The 22,002-nt window shown below is 40.7% G+C and overlaps 3 protein-coding genes across 4 annotated transcripts; 2 read left to right on the forward strand and 1 right to left on the reverse strand.

Annotated features, from left to right (window-relative positions):
• Nucleotides 1-474: 474 nt before the first annotated feature.
• Nucleotides 475-7,702, forward strand: LOC103703997 (uncharacterized). Of its 2 annotated transcripts, XM_088724067.2 has the most exons (5): nt 475-1,553; nt 2,988-3,176; nt 3,294-3,419; nt 4,102-4,245; nt 4,336-7,702. In XM_088724067.2, exons 1-4 carry the CDS (start codon nt 729-731, stop codon nt 4,207-4,209), a joined length of 1,248 nt encoding a protein of 415 aa, XP_088580193.2. In that variant the 5' UTR covers nt 475-728; the 3' UTR covers nt 4,210-4,245; nt 4,336-7,702. The 2 variants fall into 2 exon arrangements, with proteins under 2 accessions (XP_088580193.2, XP_088580192.2); XM_088724066.2 differs by having other exon boundaries at nt 476-1,553; nt 4,102-7,702.
• Nucleotides 7,703-9,437: 1,735 nt separating this feature from the next.
• On the reverse strand, nt 9,438-10,463 carry LOC103703896 (uncharacterized). Its single transcript, XM_008786940.6, has one exon. The coding sequence runs from the start codon at nt 10,461-10,463 to the stop codon at nt 9,576-9,578; it is 888 nt and encodes a 295-aa protein (XP_008785162.4). The 3' UTR covers nt 9,438-9,575.
• Nucleotides 10,464-19,825: 9,362 nt separating this feature from the next.
• On the forward strand, nt 19,826-21,224 carry LOC103703998 (golgin family A protein). The gene has a single exon (XM_017841989.5). The coding sequence runs from the start codon at nt 19,903-19,905 to the stop codon at nt 20,995-20,997; it is 1,095 nt and encodes a 364-aa protein (XP_017697478.2). The 5' UTR covers nt 19,826-19,902; the 3' UTR covers nt 20,998-21,224.
• The last annotated feature ends 778 nt before the right edge of the window (nt 21,225-22,002 follow it).

Below are 22,002 nucleotides of genomic sequence, written 5' to 3' on the forward strand. Positions count from 1 at the left end.
CAGAATGAGTTAGTTGACTTAGAAACATTTGATATTAGGATCTGAAGTGCATCTAACCATCGCAACCATCGCCACATCTAACCATCACTCCATTCCCACACTCCAACTCTATCCCTTCGGCCATATCTCTTTTTTTTTATACTAAGAGAGGCAAAAGCTATCTAAAACTTTATTGATATTTACAGAAAAAACGAGTTACAGAAAGTAGAGAGTCTGTTAGATTAGAACGGCATGTGTTAGTTGTAACCAAATAAACCTAGAAAACAGTAAAAAAATCTACTGTAGCAAAACTAAAAAAATTTGCAAAATATAGATCAATTCTTAAACAGATGCATTATCTTCTAAAACTCCTATAATTAGACAGTGAACATGGTGCCATCATTGCTGGTTAAGCACCTTTCCGGCCTACGCTCCCCTCTGGTGGGCAGCTAGGTCAACCCAGACATCGACTTTTTCTGTCACCTCCTTCGGTCCATGAGTGGACCTTATCTAGACGAAGTTGGATACATTCATTGCTATGAAAAGAAAGGAACCATCTAGAAGGATATAAATCGAGACTCCGTAATTGAACTAGTCACCACCTTACATATATCGTCCGTCTCGAGTCTGGACTTCCATAAACTTGGGTCCCTTTCAGTTTCCACTTCTGGGTGCATCTGTGATTTATTTTTTTTTGTGTTTTGAACCTGTTTTGTTTAATTGCTGACGCCGCGTCCTTGTGGACGCATATGGAGTGCAATCGGTCACGTCTTGGGTTTGAAAAAATTGTGAGCGCATGCGTGCAGGAGAGCCCCATCGCGGCACAGATCCTGGACTTCTACGACGACGACGGCAGCGATCTCTTCCCCCACTACGATACCCAACTACTCCGCTCCTCCGACGACGTCTCCACCTCCTATGCCGCCCCCTCCGTCTCCGTCTCAGCCACCACTGCACCTCTCTGCTGCTCCAACGAAGCCTCTTTTAGCCCCTCCGCCGCCAACGTCTGCTCCCCCTTCCTCTCCATCGACGCCGCCACCCTCTCCGCCCTCCTCGACGCCCCGCGGCCGCCGCTCCCCGGGGTCGATCACCCGTCCCCGACCAACCCCTCCTCGATGTTCCCGGTCCCACCGCAGTCCGTCGGGGACCAGCACCAGCACCAGATGATGGACCCCTTCGCCCCGATCGGGCTAACGGATCCGATCCCGGTTGGCGGGTACGGCGCCTACTCGCCCGAGTCCGTGGCGCCGATCCACATAGGGGGCCCATCGGCGCAGCAGCAGGCGTTGGCGTACGAGGAGGAGTGCCTGGCGGCGATGGCGGGCGGGCTCGTGGGGTTGGAGGCGGCGGTGCAGCCGCCGTCGTTCGCGTTTCCGGATGGGGGTGGCATCGGGGCGTTGTACCATCAGGGGCGGATGGTCGGAGGAGAAGGGCCGCAGGGCTTCTTTAATGCGGGGATGATGATGGTGGGACCCAGGGGGCAGGTGGCGGAATACCAGCCATTGGTTGAGGGGGCGGGAAACGTGGGGATCTACGGCCCGGAGCGGGTCTACGGCTCCGGCGACCTGCAGCAGGTGCCAACTTCAAACTTCGCACTCGAACGTCTCTGCTCTTATATTCTCTTTTTTCTTCTTTTACTAATTAATATTTCAATTTATGAACGACTTGTTTGATTAAAAATCAAGTTAAGCTTCAGTTACATTTTGACGACACGGCTAGTAAATAGACTAGGACTGTGGTCATCTTCTCATATAAATAAGTATCTACTTAGATTCAACTGGAGAATTAGCTGGATCAGAGTGTTCGATGAGCCATATCCGAAGACTCTGAACTCTGAACATAGGTTTTTGTTTGGTTTTCCTACAATGGAGCTTGGTCATCCTTTTGAAACAATGAGTAATCTGATGGCATAAAGGTCAGCTTACATTGGCTTAGTTCAGCATCTTTAGCCTAATTAACCAAGACAACAGCATCTTAAGCCTACCTATACATTTATTAGCGTGCAAAAGGGTCGGGACCTGTCTTTCATACTTTAAACCTAACTTAATTGTAGGGCTACTGGTCTAAGATATGGACCCATACCAGACTCACTCACTCCATCTACTGATCAGCTCTGTTTAGGTCCTGTCTGAATTCTAGAAGTTAGATCTCAATCTTTGAACACCTTTTTAGAGTGGTTGGTTGTAGGGAAAATAGTACTATTAAGATCCAATCTTACTAGATCCAAATCATACCTAAGTTTTTTTTTTTGTCTCGATTCACTGGTTCATCTAGAAGTTAATTATAGGAAGCCAACCAGAAAGAATCTGGTTCACTCTAGACCTACTAAACAACAGCTCGTTCCATAAGGTGATGCTGCGCAGACATTTGTCATGGATTAGATGGCTTTGGGTTTTATATGCCAAGCCACACATATAACTTACAGCCCCACCAATTGCACTGCCATGCCCAACAAGAGTGCTCCAAACAGCGAGAAATGTTCCTGGACACCTGGAATTGTTGATATATCACTCAACTTCCAGAGTTTCTTGAGTTCCTCTGGATCATGGAGTTGGGCACCACACTTTTTTGTTGAGTCTGACTGGAATCGGGTTGTACCTCTTGTATGAAAGAATGATTGATCTTTTTTCATGACATCGACCATTGGATGGCACTTTGCACAGCTCTCAAGACACTCTTAACTCCTTGAGACATCCGTCTGCATAGATCTTAAAATAATTATTGCACGATCTAATGATGATGCGCACGAAAGAAGGTGAATCATTCTTTCGCGTGAAACATACAACCACCCCTATCCAATCTGACTGCAGAATGTAGTAAGCCAACAACTTTTTGACCTTCATGTGCATCAATAATTGTGCATCTACAAGGCAGCATGAAGAATCAAACCTCTCGATAGGCCAGGAACTCTTTGGAATGGTTGACTGGCTTTGCTAACCATCCTACAACCAACAAATGAAATTTTTGTAATGGTGCACTGACCATCATCAAGTTTGTTCCTTTCTAAGGTGATTGGAGGAAATCAGCATCTGATGGGTGGGTGCAGCGGAGGGCCAACACCATTACCAGCATCAGACATCTCAGCATTAGATGAGTCCACCTTCAAAGTTGGTCGCCTCTCTGCGGAAGAGAGGAAGGAGAAGATCCATAGATACATGAAGAAGAGGAATGAACGAAACTTCAGCAAAAAGATCAAGGTAGACAGAAGACATTCGCCTCATGGCCATCTGAGATAATGAGCTTTTAATTTTGAGATTGGTATTCTTGCATATTACTGCTCGCTAATGGTCCAAATTGATTGGGGAAAAATGCAGTATGCCTGCAGGAAAACTCTAGCAGACAGCCGGCCTCGTGTCCGAGGGCGATTTGCAAAGAACGATGAGTTTGGAGAGGCAACAAGACCCACCTCAAGCCACCATGAATTTGATGAGGAGGAGGAAGTAAGATTTATAGTAATCTCATTTTTTCTATGCATCATGCTAATTGTCCAGAAAAGCTCAGCAGTTTGCAATGGAGAAACTAGCAAGCATATAAAAGAAATGGTGATTATGAACAACATAATATATCACAACCTTAACTTATTTCAAAAATTACTTAATTATGATATCGTACGAAGGTGGACCGATCCATTTTCTGAATTGTCTTACGTTGAATCCTCATCAGTATTGGAACACAGTTGCCAGAAATGGTCCACCCTGCCTCATTTGATTGTTAACAGTTCAAAATATTTAAAAATGAGAACTAACGCTAATATGAAACATTAAAGGCCTCCAGATTATAACCCTGTTGAGACCAGATTATTAAAAAACCCATTCTGTAAAAGCATCTATAGGTTACATTTCCAAGATTTTAAGTTTTAAGCTTGACTTGTCAGAAACACGTAAAACTAACATATTTTCCTTCTTGCTTTAATCCTTTTTTTAACTCCATTTAAAACTCCTACCACCAAATCGAAGTGAGCTACTTGTCAGATCTCAATAAAACCTACATGCTTTGCTACAGCGGATCTCAATATCTTTGTTAATTTCAATAAGAAAGAAAACCTTTTTTTTTTTTTACCTTGGATTAAGCACAGGTTTTTCTTTTCTTTTTTCATGACATTATTGCTAGTGCTATTTGCAGGTGGTGGCGAAGGAAGAAGAAGATATACATGATTCCTCAGATATACTTGCCCACATCAGTGGCGTGAATTCCTTCAAATACAACTACACACTGGAGTCCTGGATATGAGTCATATGACTGCTATGTGTGGCCATTCACCAGCGGGTATAATCTGCCATCCCGTTCAAATAAAAGGAATGGCATGGAGATTGTTTTTTCCAGTAGTGTTGTATAACACAATTTGCATGATTGCAGAAACAGGAAGAGATTTCCTTCCCATTCTCTTGTTATCTTGTTTCAACGTCGAAGACCCGTATCTGGGCATTCGATACATACTTCACACTAAAAAATAAAGCTGGAATCTTTATGTCCTAAAGAAAGCTATAACAACAGTCAGAATGACCGAAGTTATAGAGAAAAAAGTCCAGTATATGAAATGTTAGCTTACATTGTATACTATCATGCACATATGTAAATGTTACCTTGATAAATGACTTAATTGTAAGCAATGAAGTTGACCTCTTTGGTCACTCTTATGCAGGGAGGGAACAACCCCTATTATTTGCACTATTTTTCACAATAAAATAAATTATGCTTTGTGGAATGCTTCATTAACTCATGCAGTGGTTCTGCTCGAGTCATTCCCCTTCTCCTAAATAGAAACCTTGTTATCCACCTCAGATCAAGGGCCTGTTTAGGTTGTACCGGAGCATCATTTTATTGCCTGAGAGATCATGGACATTACTGACAGTAACAATAGTACCATCAACCAGAAGAGAAAGTTTTAGAACCAAATCCTTCATTATGGATCATGTAATCATGAGTGATGAAGGATTCTGAAATTTTGGCAAATATATGCCGGCAAATTCAGAAGGTGTTTCACAAACAATCTATAGTTTATGAAACGAAAAGGTCAGGAAATGAAAGATGGATGCAATACAGTGGTTATGGGAAGAATATTTGACCTTGTGACGATTTAGTCAGAATAATGAAGATTTGGTATGGGTGCAAACTTCTGTTTGTATTCTTGTCCTTAACCATAGACACGAAATTTTGCCAAAGCACGAAGGTTGGATTAGATTTAGCAAATAGCATAGCAAAAACCCGACAATATTGAAGATATTTTAAATACATAACAGGTCAGATCCTGAGAAGAAAAGTTGTCAATTTTTAGGCATTTGTCAATCTCCACAATCCAAATGAATAGATTCCTTCTGCAAGATCACAGGATAATTGTAGTTATCCTGAAAAAGATGACTTCAAAACTGCAGGATCATTATGTGTGATCATTTGCCATATTCACAGAAACCAATTCAGATATTGGAAGTAATTGAATTGATGTAAGTTGAGAATCAATCCTACAACACAGATCAGAATAACTTTGGGTCAAATTATGGCCTCCATGAGCTTGATGGGCTTAGAAATGTGCTGCTGACCCATGGACAAAGCTATACAGGATAGGTCACGTAGCACAGCTGATGCCAAATATACTCGCTGGGTGGATACCTAGCTGGGCAAAGGTCTACAGTATCTGTCACCTTTAGAGTTCAAATTTTCTGATATTAGTAGACATGTATCGGGTTGTTGAAGGTAGGGCTGGAATATAGAGTTCAAGTGCAATGAAGATATTAGCTTTTGCTAAGTTTTTGGTCAACATATTTTGAACTTGAGGATATCCACTTCCTTCTCCTCCTCCTATTTCCCTCTCTGTTTTTCTTCCTCTCTAAATCCTATCTTTTCTTCCTTCACATTGAATTTGGTATCATAACTTGAAAAAAGTTCTACATTACTCCGATATCAGAATTAGCTGATTATTTGAGCAAAATGAGTTTGACCCACTGGTCATCTTCTCAATCTAAACATTAACCCATTTTCTCAAGCAAGGCTTGTTTTCGGATAAAAGCACGATCTTATTCTATAAGTTCTTGACATGAAGGAGTAACAAAGAGAATGCGAAAGCATCAAGCATGGACCAATTACTGAAAACTATAGAGAAAACAGTTACCACTGTAAGGCTGCATTTGGTTTGAAAATAAATGAATAAAAATGAAGGAACAGGGATTATTGATTTTGGCATTGCTATCCTGCAAACTGTTCCTGTTTTGCTTTGGCTGAAATTCCTCCCTAATAATCATTTGTTCGACTAACCGAATGTGTTATTTGGTCGGAATTGCTGGAATAAGACATTCTTGAAGTAAGATATGATAAATGACATGTTTACTTTCTCATCAACATGAAGCATCAGAGTTAGCAACAGAGTGTTCACCAATCATGCTTGATTTCATTATATATTACTAGTTTTTTTCTTCTTTGCTTGGTCTCATTTGATAATAATGCAAACAAAGAACCATCAGCTACAGTAGAAAGGATTATGATCTGATACCTCAAAGAATCCTCTTTGTTCCTCATTATACAAAATGTAACCAAGAAATCACAAATCAGAGAACACCCCTATGTATAAAAATCAACAGGCACTTGGATTAAAAAAAATTATCTTCACCTCAACCAAAGAATTTATAAAGAAAGGTTCTAGCAATTGTAACCAAGAACTTGCAAATGAAAGAGCACCTCTATGAATAGAAACCAGTAGCCGATGAGACATACTAATTACTTTTCCTCAACCAAAGTTTTTATAAAGACAGAAGGGAGGGTGGAGGTGGAGTATATCTAACATTTCCTGCCAAGATCAAGAACATCAAAACTATAACTGTCACAAGGAAGTTTTAAATGGGTCACGCATAGAAGGAGCTACGGTTAGGGCTAGGGCTCTGAGGTGGAGAAAGAGCAAGGGTAGGGTTATGGAACAACGATGGCAGCTAAAATGCAAGTAAGCCTTATTCCAACTGTCCGTAGAAGTATTATCCAAGAATAAGCAAGTTTTGTTAGAGACATCTTTTCCGTCTCATTACAGTTTTCAAAACCCATTTGGCAATAATAAGACACATTCCAAGCCTCTTCCAGCCTCATGCTTGAAACAAGCAGGGTGCAAGGTGCAAAATAGATCGAGAAGTCACCACTCTTGAGAGAGAACTCAAATCTCAAAGAAGACTTGGACAAACATGACATGAGAGACAACTTTGAACACAACCTAAGAATCAACCTAACTAGATGACCGTCAGAAGTGGGTCATCCGAAAATTTGAGTTAGGTTAGGTCTTTGTTCATGCCCTCCTGAAACATGTCCATTTCAGGTCAAAGTCTTAACCTGTCCTTGGTTATTATGTTAGAATTAGACAGGCAGTCATAAATCAAAGCAGATGTAATATAGCATTCTAAACCTAAAAAACAAAAGTTTTGAAGTAAGGCCCATTACAAGGAGATTTTAGATTTCCTACCTTGCAAGTAAATAGCCAAGATAGGATCATGAAAAATTGAACCGCCAAATAGATTATACATATAAACCCTAAAAGTAGAAGTCCCAATCTCTCCCTTTTCCCATTCTATCCTCCCTTTTTCTTTCTCTACTTTACAGTATTTTCATAATCTTTTGCTTTTTTCTTGATTTCAAAGCTTTGATTAGATTCTGTTTAATATTGTGTATCTCTGAAAATTAATCTGAATGGTGGTTTATAAAATTTCAAACAGAGGAACTTCAATAATTATGGTTTAATTCAAGGAAATTGGATTGAATTAGACAACTAAGTTGTTACAATTGTTTTGCTTGGTAAGATGAGTTAGGTCAGATCAAGTTGAGCAATGCTGGGCCACCCTTATTATCAGTTAAAAATTAGACCACCAACAACTCGCAAATGACTGAGGTTCGACTCAGGTTAACCTCACGCATACTGACAAAAGGTGGCTGACAGTTGACAAGACCCGAACTCAACTGAACTTATTGCCACCCTTATCTAGATCCAATTGCCAATATACTTGGAGTAAGATATGCAGAAATCAAACTTCAACATCTAGTTAACTCAATTATTCCAGACCTGTTGAGAACCAGGGCAAGTCCCTCTCCCTAGACCATATATACACTCAAAATTCTATGCCTATGCATCTACTGACTAATAGTTTTAAAGGCCATTCCCAAGTCTTTGTGATTCCCTTCTAATATTTTTTCACAAAGAAAAAGGCAAGTAGCATAAGCACCCGAACATATTTTCCGACATAAAATTAACCTAATTTAAAGTAAATACGTACACTTTTTTCTCCCTTACTCCTTTTCTTAATTTCCAATGTCCATGCTGCACATGCTACTGCTGATAGCAAAAGCCACAAGAATGGATGATGCAATAGCGATGCTAATATAATGAAAGCAGTTTCATTTTTTTCCCTCATTCTGGTGGCATGCAGAGTCACACTTCTAATGAAAATTTTCTTATCCTTTTAGTGAAAAAATAGCATATTTCCTGGTCACATGATGTGACCTCAATTTTACTCTCTTTCTTTCTAATGCTTGATCAATTACACTTTTATAACAACAATTTTATTTTTCTTTTTTTTCCTCTGGCATTGATTTTGGCATAATCTGGACCTTAAAATGTTAGCTTCTGATTGAAGGAATACTACTCACCTAGTTACTTTCTTCTGGCATGCATATGCAATGTGTCTCTCCCTCAGGCAAATACCTCCCACAATATACTCCTTAACAACCTCAATTCTAACAACGATGCTTGTATATGATCCTCAACATCTCTTTCAGTATCTAAGTACTCAACTTCGAAAACTAGCTAACTTGCTAATCTTTAAAAAATGATCAAACTTGAGCCCACCAAGATTTTAAGTCTCAATGGGATGGGGGGCATCCTAGCCGTCCCATCCCATCCTACGAGAAAACGCGGGATGGGATTAGGGCTCCGAAACCCATCCATGCATGGAGAGAAGAAGAAAGAGGAAAGGAAAAAAAAAACAAAAGCAAAGATGAAGAAAAAAAAAAGGTGAAAGGAAAAAAGAAGAGGAAAAGTGAAAGAAAGAAAGGAGGAGAAGAAAGAGACAAAAAGGAAGGAAAAAGGAAAGAGAAAAAAGAAGAAAAAGGAAAGGAAAGAAAGAAGGTAGAAGAAAAATCAAGGAAGTGAGGGGGAAAAAAAAGAAAAGAAGAAGGAGAGAGAGACGGATCAGGACTGCTGTCGGGATAGGGCGGGACAATGGGGAATCCATTCCATGGAGAAATTGGGACACTCTCATCTCATAGGATTTAAAACCTTGGAGCCCACTACATATCACAAGGTGAAGTGCATGAGTTCTCCAAATTGGTGGATATGACTAAAGATCTCCTATAGCTATTTGGACCGTAACAAAGATTCAATATCCTGGAACCCTAAAAAATACTTATGTTGATGAGCTAATAAATTTCATCCTCTACTGAGCTCAATAACAATGTCGATTGCATGACTCAGGATTAGGTGTGATGGGAAATAATGAACCCAACCAACAACGTTGACAGTGCCATTTCCTCGCTATATACAACAATCAACTGACAAACTAGACCATAAGACTACAAACATCAATAAGTTTTGTGCTTCTATGCATGCAAACAACTAGGAATTTTTACAATAACTACAGTAAATTCATTGGAATCACCTCATGTATAGGAATAGACAAGCACAGCAGTTCAGAAATACAAAACTCCGAAGGAATTTCACTAATCACTGCTCTCTCCAATTTAGGAAAATTCTCTACAGGAAAACCTCTCACATATCTACAATCACTGTCAAAATTCGTTCTTTCACAACACAAACAAGCCCCATACCTCGTATTGATGCGTCGCGCGAAGCCACACTCGTGCCGCCTCCTTCTCGGCCATCCGATCACAATCCATTGCTTGAGCTCTCTTGCAACAAACACAACCCTAACCAGCAAACCCAAGGTATCGACGCCATTCTTGAGAGCCGAATCCAATTGCAAGCCCACAAACCCTTCGAGAACTTTTAAGTAATTCTTGGAGAGCTTGTAGCCACCTTTCAGGAGCTCCAACCCCAGAAATCCACCAGCGTAAAGCGGTGAGGTTGCAAATCTGACCAAATTGATGGCGCTCAAATAAGCTCTGAGCCTCTTGGCGGTGAGGGGATGGATTTCGGGGTTGGTTCCGGCTGGAATGAAGCGCTTCGAAGCTTTGTAGCCCTTGATCAAGGCCTTGGAGGCGAAGAGGATCGCTTTAGGGGAGGGGGAGTGGAGATCCTGGAGGGCTTTGGCGCCCTTGATGGCGCTGTCGGCGACCTTGATGACGGTGGAGAGGGGTTTGATGGATCGGGATCGGGTGAAGAGGAGAAACCCCAATCCAATCCCCAGCCCTAACCCTAGAGAGGTGGCGATAGGGGTGTCTAGGGTTTGGAATTGGAAGGACGGGACCGGAGGGAACAAGGAGGAGAGGTGTTCTTCTCTTCCTTCTCGCGGTGCCATTAACGGCCACGGGAGCCGCTCCCTAGGTTGTCTCCTCCTGACCATGAAGGCGTGACTCCAGTTTTTCGCACGATTGGTACGCGTGAGAGAAGCACGGACGCCATAATTTATTATTTTTCAAAAGAAAAAGGGTAGGGGCCAAAATTGCAACTCTATTTGATCAAGGATGATGATTTTTTTTTAAAAAAAAAAAATCGCATCGTGCAATTAATATATTCTCCCTTTAACTACATTTTTGTTGTTTTTATGTTAAAAGAAACAATTGATTTGGTGCACCATATTAGTGTATTTCATTTTACTACTAGTTAGGATTGCTTGTTCATATGTACTTGAAGTTAGCTAAAAATGTAATATGATAATTGTAGAAATAAAAGTAAGGGGAGAAATGAATTAAAGAATTTTTTAAATCTTGCTAATAAGAGATAATTTTGACAAATTAGTTTAACACTTACACATAACTTTTGATAGTTAAAAATATTTTTCTTTTTAGTTCTAAGGTATAGATTCAGCAAGATAGGGTTTTCTTGGTAACATGCTTAAAATATTATCTAACCATTGTAAGTCCTCAAAAAATGCATAAAACAACACAGCGTTCAGAAAATATTTTTAACTATAATTATTAATGTAAAAAATGTTATCGCTTAACTTTAGTAGTAATTTCAATACAATTACTCAATGTTATGCCAGTTTTGCATTATAGGAGATAACTAATTTAGTGGAAATGCAATTATATGCCATTATCATGATACAATGATAAAGGATTTGATGGTCTATTATATAATTTTAGAATTTAAGCATGAATAAATTTAAAGGATTTTCAATTAAGCATCATTTTTGTGATAGTTGAGGAACTCAATATATGCATAGCAAATATTCTTATATGTGCCAATTTTATGTATACATTATTTTTATATGCTATATATTTAACTCATGCTATGGGATCATCATATCGGCCAACTTGAAATTGTTTATTAAACTATATGGAGTACAAATATTGAATAAATATAGAAATTAATTCCACAAGCAATAGAACTTTTTCTCTGTTCTTGATAACGTAAATAACATATGATTATAGGCTTATAATTAAACTAATAGCTACAACCTACATAACAATGTATTCTAATTAGGCAATGAAAAGTTTTCTATGGAGACAAGATTAGAATGCTTCATTAAACAGCGAACAACTAGTAGAAAAAGATCAAAGGATATTTCATGGGCTTTTAGAAGCCAACCTTCTAAACAAAGTGGGTTGAATAAATGGTCGATATGAGTTTATCTTTTCCCTTTGTTAAAATATCAGAGGATGCCATCACCGAGTCTGAATGGCGGACCTCTCCTAGATGAAGAGGAATGCATACTTCCTGAGCCGAGGTAGATTTGCCTCTACATCAATTCAGTCATGCATGCATGCTGGAAGATTATAGTAATGTTGGGTACTTTTAAACAGAAATTTGAAGATATATTGTCTTAAGTGATGGTTCTTTATTTTTTATTTAAATAGCTATACATTTAAATTACCTACTAAAAATGTTTATAAAATAGACTACCACCAGGTTTATGCATAGGCTAGACTTTAGTCCATTGACCACAAAAGCAGAGAGAGAGAGAGAGAGAGAGAGAGAGAGAGAGAGAGAGCGTTGCGTTTATGATTGGAAGTTGGAACCAAAGTCATAACTCAATCGAGGAATCCTTCTGGGGCTTTGCTTCCAACACTAATTTTGCATCAAAATTCAAGCATAAACAATACTTAGGGCGTGATGAACCTTTAATAAAAAGAATATTACCATGTCGATGTGGGGGCTAAAGTCAAAGAAATCCACTTACTTTGATTCAACCACCAGCGATGATCATTCTTAAAAAGAGTCGAGATAGAGTGACAAAACAGTGCACTGGAACACTGTCATGTCCAATTTATTGCCTACTACTGAGCTGGTGGATCTGTCCAATCATAAATCAACATCGAGAAGAGGCACCCCGGCTTTTTTGTCCTTTTTCTTTTCTTTCTCTATATTTGGCCATGTTCGTTTGTGGTTGGACTAGTCCCAATCCAACTAATAATTTTTCTTGCCTTCTTATTGGCTGTTTGATCGTTTTGACTTTGACTAACAAAGAGTTTAAGTAATCGATGATATAATGTAGCCTATAGTTCTTGGAGTGCTGCTGGTGGATCCTAAAAATGGAACGGATTCATGGAACAGGTCAAGTGTCAAGCTTAGAAATCTATGAGTTACTGTTTTAGTGGACAACTCAAATAATAACCTCTAACACCACAGCTTCAGGACCTTCGTTCTCATCCAAAAGCCCAATTTTGAAAACCGAAGAGAAGACATTCTGTTAGGCATGTGTTCCTCCTTTGTCTCTCTCTACCATTTTAGATTGTAGGAGTAACAGTGATCCCATCAATCCTTATTTTATTGAGAGAATGGAAGGAGAAAGAAAAGATCAGGGTATCTCATAAATTGAAAATTGAAAACAAGTCACTTCTAGCAAATGGAAGGCCAGTTATTCGAAGATGAAATCTAAGAACCAAGGGAAGCAAAGGAACTCGGATCACCATGGGTAAAGCTAGGTGTTATTGTATTCCATTCCAAGAGTACCTTTAGAGTATATTTAGTTAGGGAGAGTTACTGGAATAGAAAACTGAATAAGTGACTCACATTCCAGTCATTTGGATAAGAGGAGTCCTGCTCCCATTTCGATTCCGGAGGGATGGGAATTAACCCAATCCCTCACTTACAAATGGGGAGAGATGAAAGACTTGGGGTGATGAGCAGCATTCCAAACTAAGCTAATTCCAACTCCATGTCTTTTAGTCTTGTTGCGCAAATCACATAATATTATATTTTAATTGAAGATTCATCCCATGAGTCATGAATCATGAAATTTAAAGTCACTAAAAGTACAATCGGAGTTTCTCATTTATGTCGAGGTATTCACAAATGGATACATGCAGCATTCTCTGGTTTGATTTCTGGTTTGAAGATGCCAACATCTTGAATTAACTGCTGAATTGCATGCGTGAAGTAAGTTGATGCTTTCGCACTGAATCTGAATTATCGGCACAGCCATGCAAGAGACTCCTCCAGCTCGGGCACGTGAAAGGCTGGATGATGAGGAAGTTAGATGCAGCAATAAAATGTCCTTGGCATAAAACTTAGGATACGGGAGTCCAGAGGACAAGCAGTAAAGATGGAAAAGATAAAGATTTTATTGCTTGAGACCCTTTGGAGTATACAATCGTGTAACTTTAGGATAATAAATTAATTCCAATTTCCAAGCGAGGCATGATTTACACTATGGTCGTTTGCATGGAAACAAAATATGCGATTTAATTATTTCTTGAACAACCTCTGCAGGCAGGTCTTCCATGAATTAATGCAAGTAGCAAAAAAACAATCGCCATATTCCAAATTACATACCAACACATTTTTAGTGCACAACAACGCCACAGTCATGGTTACTGTTGTTAATGGTGGGAGTGATAGTGGCTGAAAGGATTACAGTTTGTTCCTCCCCACTCTACAGTTCATCTTATCCTCCTCTGTTTGTTCTCCTGGGTCTCCTTCTTACTTGAGTGTCTTCTAGAGGACAACCCTTTCCTTTTTCTCCCAAAAGAAGTCCTTTTTGGCATCCCACTTTGGAGTCTCCTCTCTATAGTCGAGAAACAGGAGAAAGGAGCGCCTCTTTCTTCTACTCGATATCCTATTTTTTCTTGTCTCCTTCCCTTCTCGTGTTTTCCAAGAACCAATGTCATTTTCATGCGCTTAGTTTTGGACTTCTTTTCTACGTGAAGTGGAGATACAGGGGAAAAGAAGTGGTCTTTCCTCCACCAGCCTTCTTTTATCTTTTTTTTCTTAACAATATATACCCGTTTCCTCTCCTCTGTTTTCTTCTTCATTTCTCTAGTGGGAGAAAATCCTCTCTGCCGCGTCAAAAAAGCTCTCCCTTTTTCACCATCCTAATCTTCTCTCCTCTCTTTAGCATATAAACAGGGGTAAAAACTCAGCTTTCATCTACTAGTCTCTCCTTTTTCCGTATTCATATAGCTATTTCTTTCTCTAATCTTTGCTCATTGTCTTGTGCAGGTCGGGAAACCCTTTTATTTTGTTCTCAATTTTTTTTTATTTCGCCCCTTCTTTTCTGTTTTTTGTCCCCGTTCTTCTGGGTTTTGAGATTTGGGACTCGTAAGGGCGAAAGGAATCTGAGCTTCGGAGAAGCTTCGGCAAGCTTTGCATTCTATCGTATCTGAGACGAGGAATCTGTTCTTATTCCTTATTATTAGTCCGACATCCTCTTTATTCTCTTTTGGCATTTTGTAAAGGGCATGGGTGCTTCAGCACTCTGCTCGACATTAACTGGAAACGTTCCCGACAGTTGAAAACTAAAAGCAAATACTGAGTTTGAGATTAGCCGTAAATCTAATAATACATTTCTTGAATGTATTTTCAGAATTCTGTAGCTGTATCTAGTTAATGCTTTACCTTTGACTTTTGTTGTAAAATGCGGATGAGCCGGAGTTCATCCTACTTGGTCACGAAACGTATATATTTGGATGATAACGTAATGAATTACGAACCTGATTAAATTAATTGGAGACACAGGCCTTTTTTCTGTCTCTAGGATTTGACGCCACCTTCCTTCCTCTCCGCTGCTCTCACCACCGCCGCTGCCCCGCCGACGTCATTGGCTGCGCCCCTGTCGTACCTCCCAACCATACATTGATGCTCCGAACGACTCTCGTGATCGCATGAGATCATCCTGGGACCAAAATCCAGTTCTTCCGAACGAATGGATCACGAAATCCGTAGAAGTTTTTATTCTCCAAAGAAGTAAAAGAAGCCTTCTCTGTGTGTCCACTCCTGCTCCACCAGCCTCGAAGCGGCCTGCTCGAATGGGTTGCTTGTTGAGGAGAAGAGAATACCCTCGTTTCATGCTCTTAATCACCTCAGCGTCCTCAGCGGCGCCAAGGCCGAGCATTTCCTGCATGTCGAGCACCGACATCCTCTTATGAGATCGGTGCGAACCCAGTTGAGAGGATCATCTTCCATGTCCAGATGCGGTTGACTCGAGAAGGCCGATGCCGAGGAAGGTGATGCTGGGGGTCGTCGCGATGGCAATGGTGAACCTGCTATCGATGCCGGCGAGGCAGTCGATGAGGACGAGGAGGGGCGGCCCGAGGGGCGAGAGACCGGAGGACGTCGGTGACCCAGGTGAGGGCCTTGGGGTGAGGCTTGGAGATCCAGAGAAGCTCGAGGGAGGGGCAGGGCGGCCATGGACGATGAGTGCTGGAATTCGCATCAAAAGAAAAAAAAAATGCTGAAAATTTTTGGACCAACAAAATAGAGCTCTTTATGTTCAAAAAAAAAAAAAATCCGATATAACAGGAAAATATATTGGCTTAGAAATTTTCGGACAATGAATATTTCTGCTTGTTGGCCTGAATAAAATTTTTTCTTCTATTCTTTTTCTTACGAGCATTAATATTTTCTGTTCTAATTATCAGACACTTAATTTGGAGCTATTTAGCTTCTTTTTCTCATATTTGTTTCTCTCCTTCCTTGACAATGTAACTCCTCTCTGTCCCTCATCTCTGTTGTAAATACAATTAATCTTCAATAAAAATCAGATGATTTTTTTTTGCTTCCTTTTACACCAAAAAAAAAATAAAAAAAAGGTAGGAGGACAGTTTTGTCCCTTTGTCTACCATTGACTTTTAAAAGGGGTGAATTGATGCTTTAATTACAAAATAATTTTTCATTTAATCAACCTTCATTAGGCGCTGAGTTAGCAGAATGTTCTCTACCAGCTTTATATCTAATAAATATTCTACAATTGCTTTTTGATTGGACTATTTAATGACATTGTGAATCTATTCTTTGTTCACATTCTTGCCTCTCCACTCATCACTAAAAGCCAAGTAAGGGTTACAAAGGCTATTCGATCCGATCTCTACCACTGGTACCCAACATTCTTCGAGGATAGTTCATTGGCAACTGCTAAAACTGCTACAAGAAAAAAATCAACCCTTTGTCAGGCCCTTGTTCTTCACGAGTCCTTGTCCGGATATCAGTGGATTCCCATCTATCCTTTTGCTTGCGCAAATGACGCAAATCTACGAAGAAAGAAAGTAGCAAAACCGCAGGGTATATGAGCGGTCAAAGCATTAAACCTCGTAAACCACTGACAAAAGGAGGGTTCATAATGGGTCGGGTTGGGGGCTTGGTTCTTATCTCATTCAGTTGAGCACCTTCACATTGGAAATCTCAATTCTACCCAAATCTTTGAAACTAATTTATTCAACCCCAAATCCAAGAAGGAGACTTGGGCTCTAGCCATATCTGGGATACTTAAGCCACTTGCAACTCAGTTTTGTGCTGACAAAGTTGATCTTATTTCGACACTCCAACTCCATTTTCTTTTGATATAAAGGGGAGGCAGAAAAGAGCCATTCGGTTTTTATTGAAGATTAATCGTATTTATAACTGAGATGAGAAGCAGAAATGAGTTACATTGTCAAAAGAAAAGAGAAATAGATGCAAGAAAAAGAAGAATGGTTTCAAATCCAGTGTTTGATAACCAGTGGAGGAAAGAATCTCATCCGCTCCGTAACTCCATTTCAAAGATGCGTCTCCCCACCACCAACGCAACTGAATAAAAAGTATTATATCCTCCCCTGTGCTCCCACCCAACTCGCGTGATGTTGAGTGGAGGCCACATCTTGTCCATTTGTTGTGGATGCCTTCTCCTCTCTGCCGGTGAATACAGGTTTGATGTGGTCCTCGAGGTTCTCCATGGCGTTTTCCTTTGTCTTCATCACTTCTGATCTCCTATAAAACTTCACGAGAGGGTTGGGGCAAGGAGAGCCTAAAGATGATTCTCCTAATCCTCGGGTGCAAGAACAGGATTCATGCCGTGAATTGGGCGAAGAGATCCGCCAAAGGAGAGAGTGGAGTTACTCCTATGAAGGTGCGGCGGCCAATGCCCATGAGACAAGCGTTTTGGAAGCTGAAGTCACGGTGGAGGCTGGCCTTGAGGCCGAGGAGGAGTTCGGTGCGGTTTGGGTACGATCCTGAGAGCTACTCTCAGAACTTTGATGATGGCTACTTCATGGATCATGTTGTTTTACGTCCCGCTCGGTTCCTTTCAAGCGAGCGACTTTGATTTGCTTAGCCCGATTAGCACTCGGTCTTTTTCCAGCTCATGGTTCGCCATTTCATTCATGATGTGGTGGCAAAGGCTGTTTTAGGCTGTTAGCTACTGTATATATATATGCTGTTCTTCTTCCATCTTCTTTTTTTTCTCCCTCTATAAATTCCAGAAAGTCTCAGACTCTGAGATTCTAATGCTAAGTACCCTCTGCAGTGGCCATTCTTTTGGCTTTAGTGTTTCTTAATAGAACAACATATAGGTTATTTTTTTTGTTTAGAGCAACATGTGTTGTTCTATATAGGTTATTCTTAAGGGAACTTTTTGATATTTATGAAAAAATAAGTTCATGATTTAAAGGCTTCATCATTCTACGGACGATGGCATCTATACAACTAAAATTGAAAAAAATCACGCAGCTTGAGCATATGATAATTTTTCGGTTTCTTTAAACAGCATACGGCAAATTTTGTTGACCAAAAAACTGATTTGAAGGGAGACTTCATTAAATTCTATTGCACAATCAAATACCAAATAATAGTATTGCACAAATTGTATTCAATAATTTTTAAAGTATATAAAATTATGGACTTCTTGATGTAATCGGAAGATTACCAGCAAGTTTCAACCACGTATCTAATTGATTGATGCCCAATCTTGCCGCCAAACAACAACAGCGTATGTGGAATAAACTGGATAATTCTTGATGCTCTCATATTGCATCTTGGATCTTTTACACCTTTTCCAAGGATGTTCTTGAGGCAACGTAACAGCTTCCTTCGACGCTCGTCTTATTTTCTATTTTTTGATTTTTTTTCGTCCTTCTTACGCACCATGGGGCCATAGGGGTGTGGACGGTGGGCGTAAAACTACAAGCTACAGGGAGACAGGATGCACAATGAGTTATTGGCTGGATCCAGCAAAATAGGCACATGGGGAGAACTGACGAAGCTCTGCTTCCGCTGTGAGGACCCATGCAGGGTGTGTTTAGTTCTACATCGGTTATTTACCGAGGAGATCTTGGGTACTTATACATGATCGAGGAACTCAAATAATAACTTCCGGCTAGCCATTTTGGGTGAGGTCCTGAGTTATTACATCCGCAGCAGTCGATATCTTAACTCTGGATGTGTTGCCGGGATCTAGCCTAACGCAGATGTCAAATTAGTAGGGATCATTGAAGCTCTCAACTTTGTTGCTGCTAGAATCGCTACACACCTCTGTAGCAATATTTTGGTGGTTGTTGCGCTTGATCAGTAGTGATCTCGATATTGAGCATCTAAGAGACGATGTTTGACGCTAAGCTTAATCGGTAGCGATCTCGACATCGAATATCTACGAGACGACATTGGATGGTGGTGAAATGGCTTTCGACAGTGCTCCAATGCTGGTTCCGACATGAAATGAGAAAAATAAAAAAAGTTCATTCACCAGAATGTATCGATGGAGAATTCTCTATTGTCTAACTCAGACATAACTTTCAAAAAATGGAAGGAAGCTTGGAAAAAATAGAGAGGGCTAAAATCCATTACCGAGTGGTTTGGAGTTATATGCTAGTTGATAAGGTAACAAACAGCATATTCCATAAATTTCTTCTGTATTTTTTTAGGATCGGATAATGTATGTGTTAGAAAAAAATTAAATTAGTCGATGGCGGGACTTGCTCAGCAGCAAGATTTGAAAAATGGTGAGCTTTGATTAGTGGATGCATCTAGTTAGATTAGTTCCCACCGCCTGGCGCTCAAACAAGCCTCAATCAAAGCTTGTCTATGTATGATATTTGAAGTCTCCATAGACCATTGTGATAAGTTTTTGGGACATTGACACGGCACACTTGTCTACATACAGATAATTGTGATATTTATGGGACATTGACCGTATAGGCCGTGCATTTTTCTGTGGCATAATGCCCACAGTTCTATGTGCAATGAATTGAACTAATCTTCTCATTTCACGTAGCAGGGGGAGCTTTCTGTACGCTGTCAGAAGAAAAGGGCAAAAATAATATATCCAAACAAATACATTGTTTTTTTAAAATATATAATAAAATAGAGGCATGGTGAGTGTTTGAATTTTCATTTTGAAAAGATCTTATTAAGAAGAGTAGGATTGTTTTTTTCTTATGGAAAAAAAAAGGTTCTCTCATGATATTGCCAAGATATTTGTTGAAGATTTTTGGATGTTGGATAAATAACCAGAGGAGGCCAGGAGGGCATATAAATCAGATGGATCCTACACTCACGTGCATCTCACGTGCGTATGAGATAACCTTCCCTCCCCTCCCCTCCCCTTCGCAGCTTCGCTGCCCTGCTTTCCTCGTCTTTTTCGTTCTCCCCCCATGTCTCTGCTTCACCTCCCCTGCTCCCAACTACCCCTTCCCCTCTCCTCCTCCTCTTCTCCTCCCCTCCCCCTCTTTCGGCCGATCTGTTTTTATTCTTCTCGCCCCAAACCGAAACCCCAAAACCTCCCCGCGAGGGACCGAGTCATAGACTTCGGCAAGCACAAGGGCCGAATGCTTGGCTCCCTCCCCTCCAACTACCTCCTCTGGGTCTCGAAGAACCTCCGCGCCCGCAACTTCGAGCACTGGGCCCGCCTCGCCGACGAGGTCCTCCGCGACCCCGTGTACCGCGACCGCATCGAGTGGGAGTCGGCGGAGCGCATCCTCAACGGCGACGGCCGCCGGGGCTCCTCCGAATCCCCTGTCTCCGATCTCCTCGACATCAGCGAGAGGTTCGGGTGGGACAACGAGGATAAGGCCAGCTGGGCCCGCGTCGACTTCCAGCTCCTGGGGACTTCCATGGGCGGAAGGATCCCCCGGGTCAATGAGGGCGGGCAGGTCAAGCCAGAAGGGGATCGGAGATCGAAGCAAGAGAGCAAAGGTGGAATTTTTAGCAGAGATTTGAAGGAAAAAGCGAGGGAACAGAAGAAATATGGAATCTTTAGTAGCGATCCGAAGGCTTCGAGGAGTGGCAAGATGGGTTCTTTGGAGAAGGAAATGGGTTCTTCCGGGAGGGATTGGAGATGTATGGAAGTGAGAAAAGATGGAATTTTCGGTGAAGATTTTAAGGTAAAGAGCGTGGGGATTGGAAGCGAGGAGGAGATGGGAACTGGAATGCGTGATGGGAGCATAGGAAATGCAAGAAAGGTGGGATTTTTGAGCAAGGGGCATAGGTTTGTACTTGGGGAGGAGGAGAGTGAGGGGGATGAGGAGTTGAAGGTGAGGAGGAGGAGAGCAGAGAGGATGGAGAGAAGAAGGATGAAGAGGGAACAGCAGGTGAGGAATTTGAGGCGGGAAGTGGGAGTGGAGGAAGGGAGTGGAGGAAGGGAAGGGGTTTTTGTGAAGAAGATTGAGGCTGTGGGGAGTGCGGTGTCGGCGAATCCCTTTCCCGGGCGTGGAGTTTTTCTGGACAAGATCAATGAACAAAGAGATTGATCCCGTTTTGCCTCCCGATTAGCCCGATTACATTTGCTTCTCATCTTGTACTCAAAACAGAGAGAGAGAGGGAGAGAGCTTTTGAGCCTTCCTCCGTCTTCTTTTATTCTGTTTGGCATAATTTGGTAGGCCAGCATTTGGCATATGCAAGTATTTCCGCGATGCTTGAATTTTAATAATATTAGCAATAAATTTTAGATTTAGATGATCATACAAATTCCAAATTAGATGAGAATTTCGCAAGGAAAGACTTTTGTTTTTTCAAAAAAGAAATTGCACAAAATTTTCTGTGTAAATATGCGTGATTTTTCTGCAAAATCCCCTCTCACATCTGTGTGTAAAGGTCTTAACATGCATCTCACAAATGGCTGATACTTATTATCAGGTCAGGATCCTGTGAAAGGTTGATTACATTGGTATTGTATGTAAACATGGGCGGATTAATGAACCTGGGTTTAAGTTTGGGTTCCTATTTTCAAGTCGAGTTGAGTCCATACGCTGAAAACTTGACGAGCATGACCCGAACGAAGTTTCTTCGGATTAGACTGTAATCCAAATTGATCCATTCCTAATCCACTATCTGTATTATATAACATGGCCCTCAACTTGACTCCTCGATCCCACCCGATCCATCCAAGTTACTCTTAGAGCTCGTTTGGCTTGCAGAAAAAGAAGAGGAAAAAGTATGGTTAACGAAAAAGTAAAGAGAGAAGATGCTTTTTGTTTGGTTGAAGTTTTTAAAAGAGAGAGACGGAAAAGTTGTATTTTCGTGGAAATATAATTTTCAGGTTTCATGGAAAGTCTTTTCTATGAGAAATATGGAAAAGTTACTTTTCCGTAAGCCGAAAATCGAAAATCTGTCACTTTTTTATTGTCAACCAAACATGTCAAAAGTACTTTCTAGATATTTTTTTTCAGAAATCTACTTTTCAGAAATCATATTTCTATGAAAAAAATATTTTCCGCAAACTAAACGAGCCCTCATGCAACTCATGTTTCTAAACG

This window comes from Phoenix dactylifera, chromosome 6, assembly GCF_051530095.1.
Source record: "Phoenix dactylifera cultivar Ajwa chromosome 6, Ajwa_hap1_PhDact_Kaust_v1.1, whole genome shotgun sequence".
Taxonomy (NCBI): Eukaryota; Viridiplantae; Streptophyta; class Magnoliopsida; order Arecales; family Arecaceae; genus Phoenix; species Phoenix dactylifera.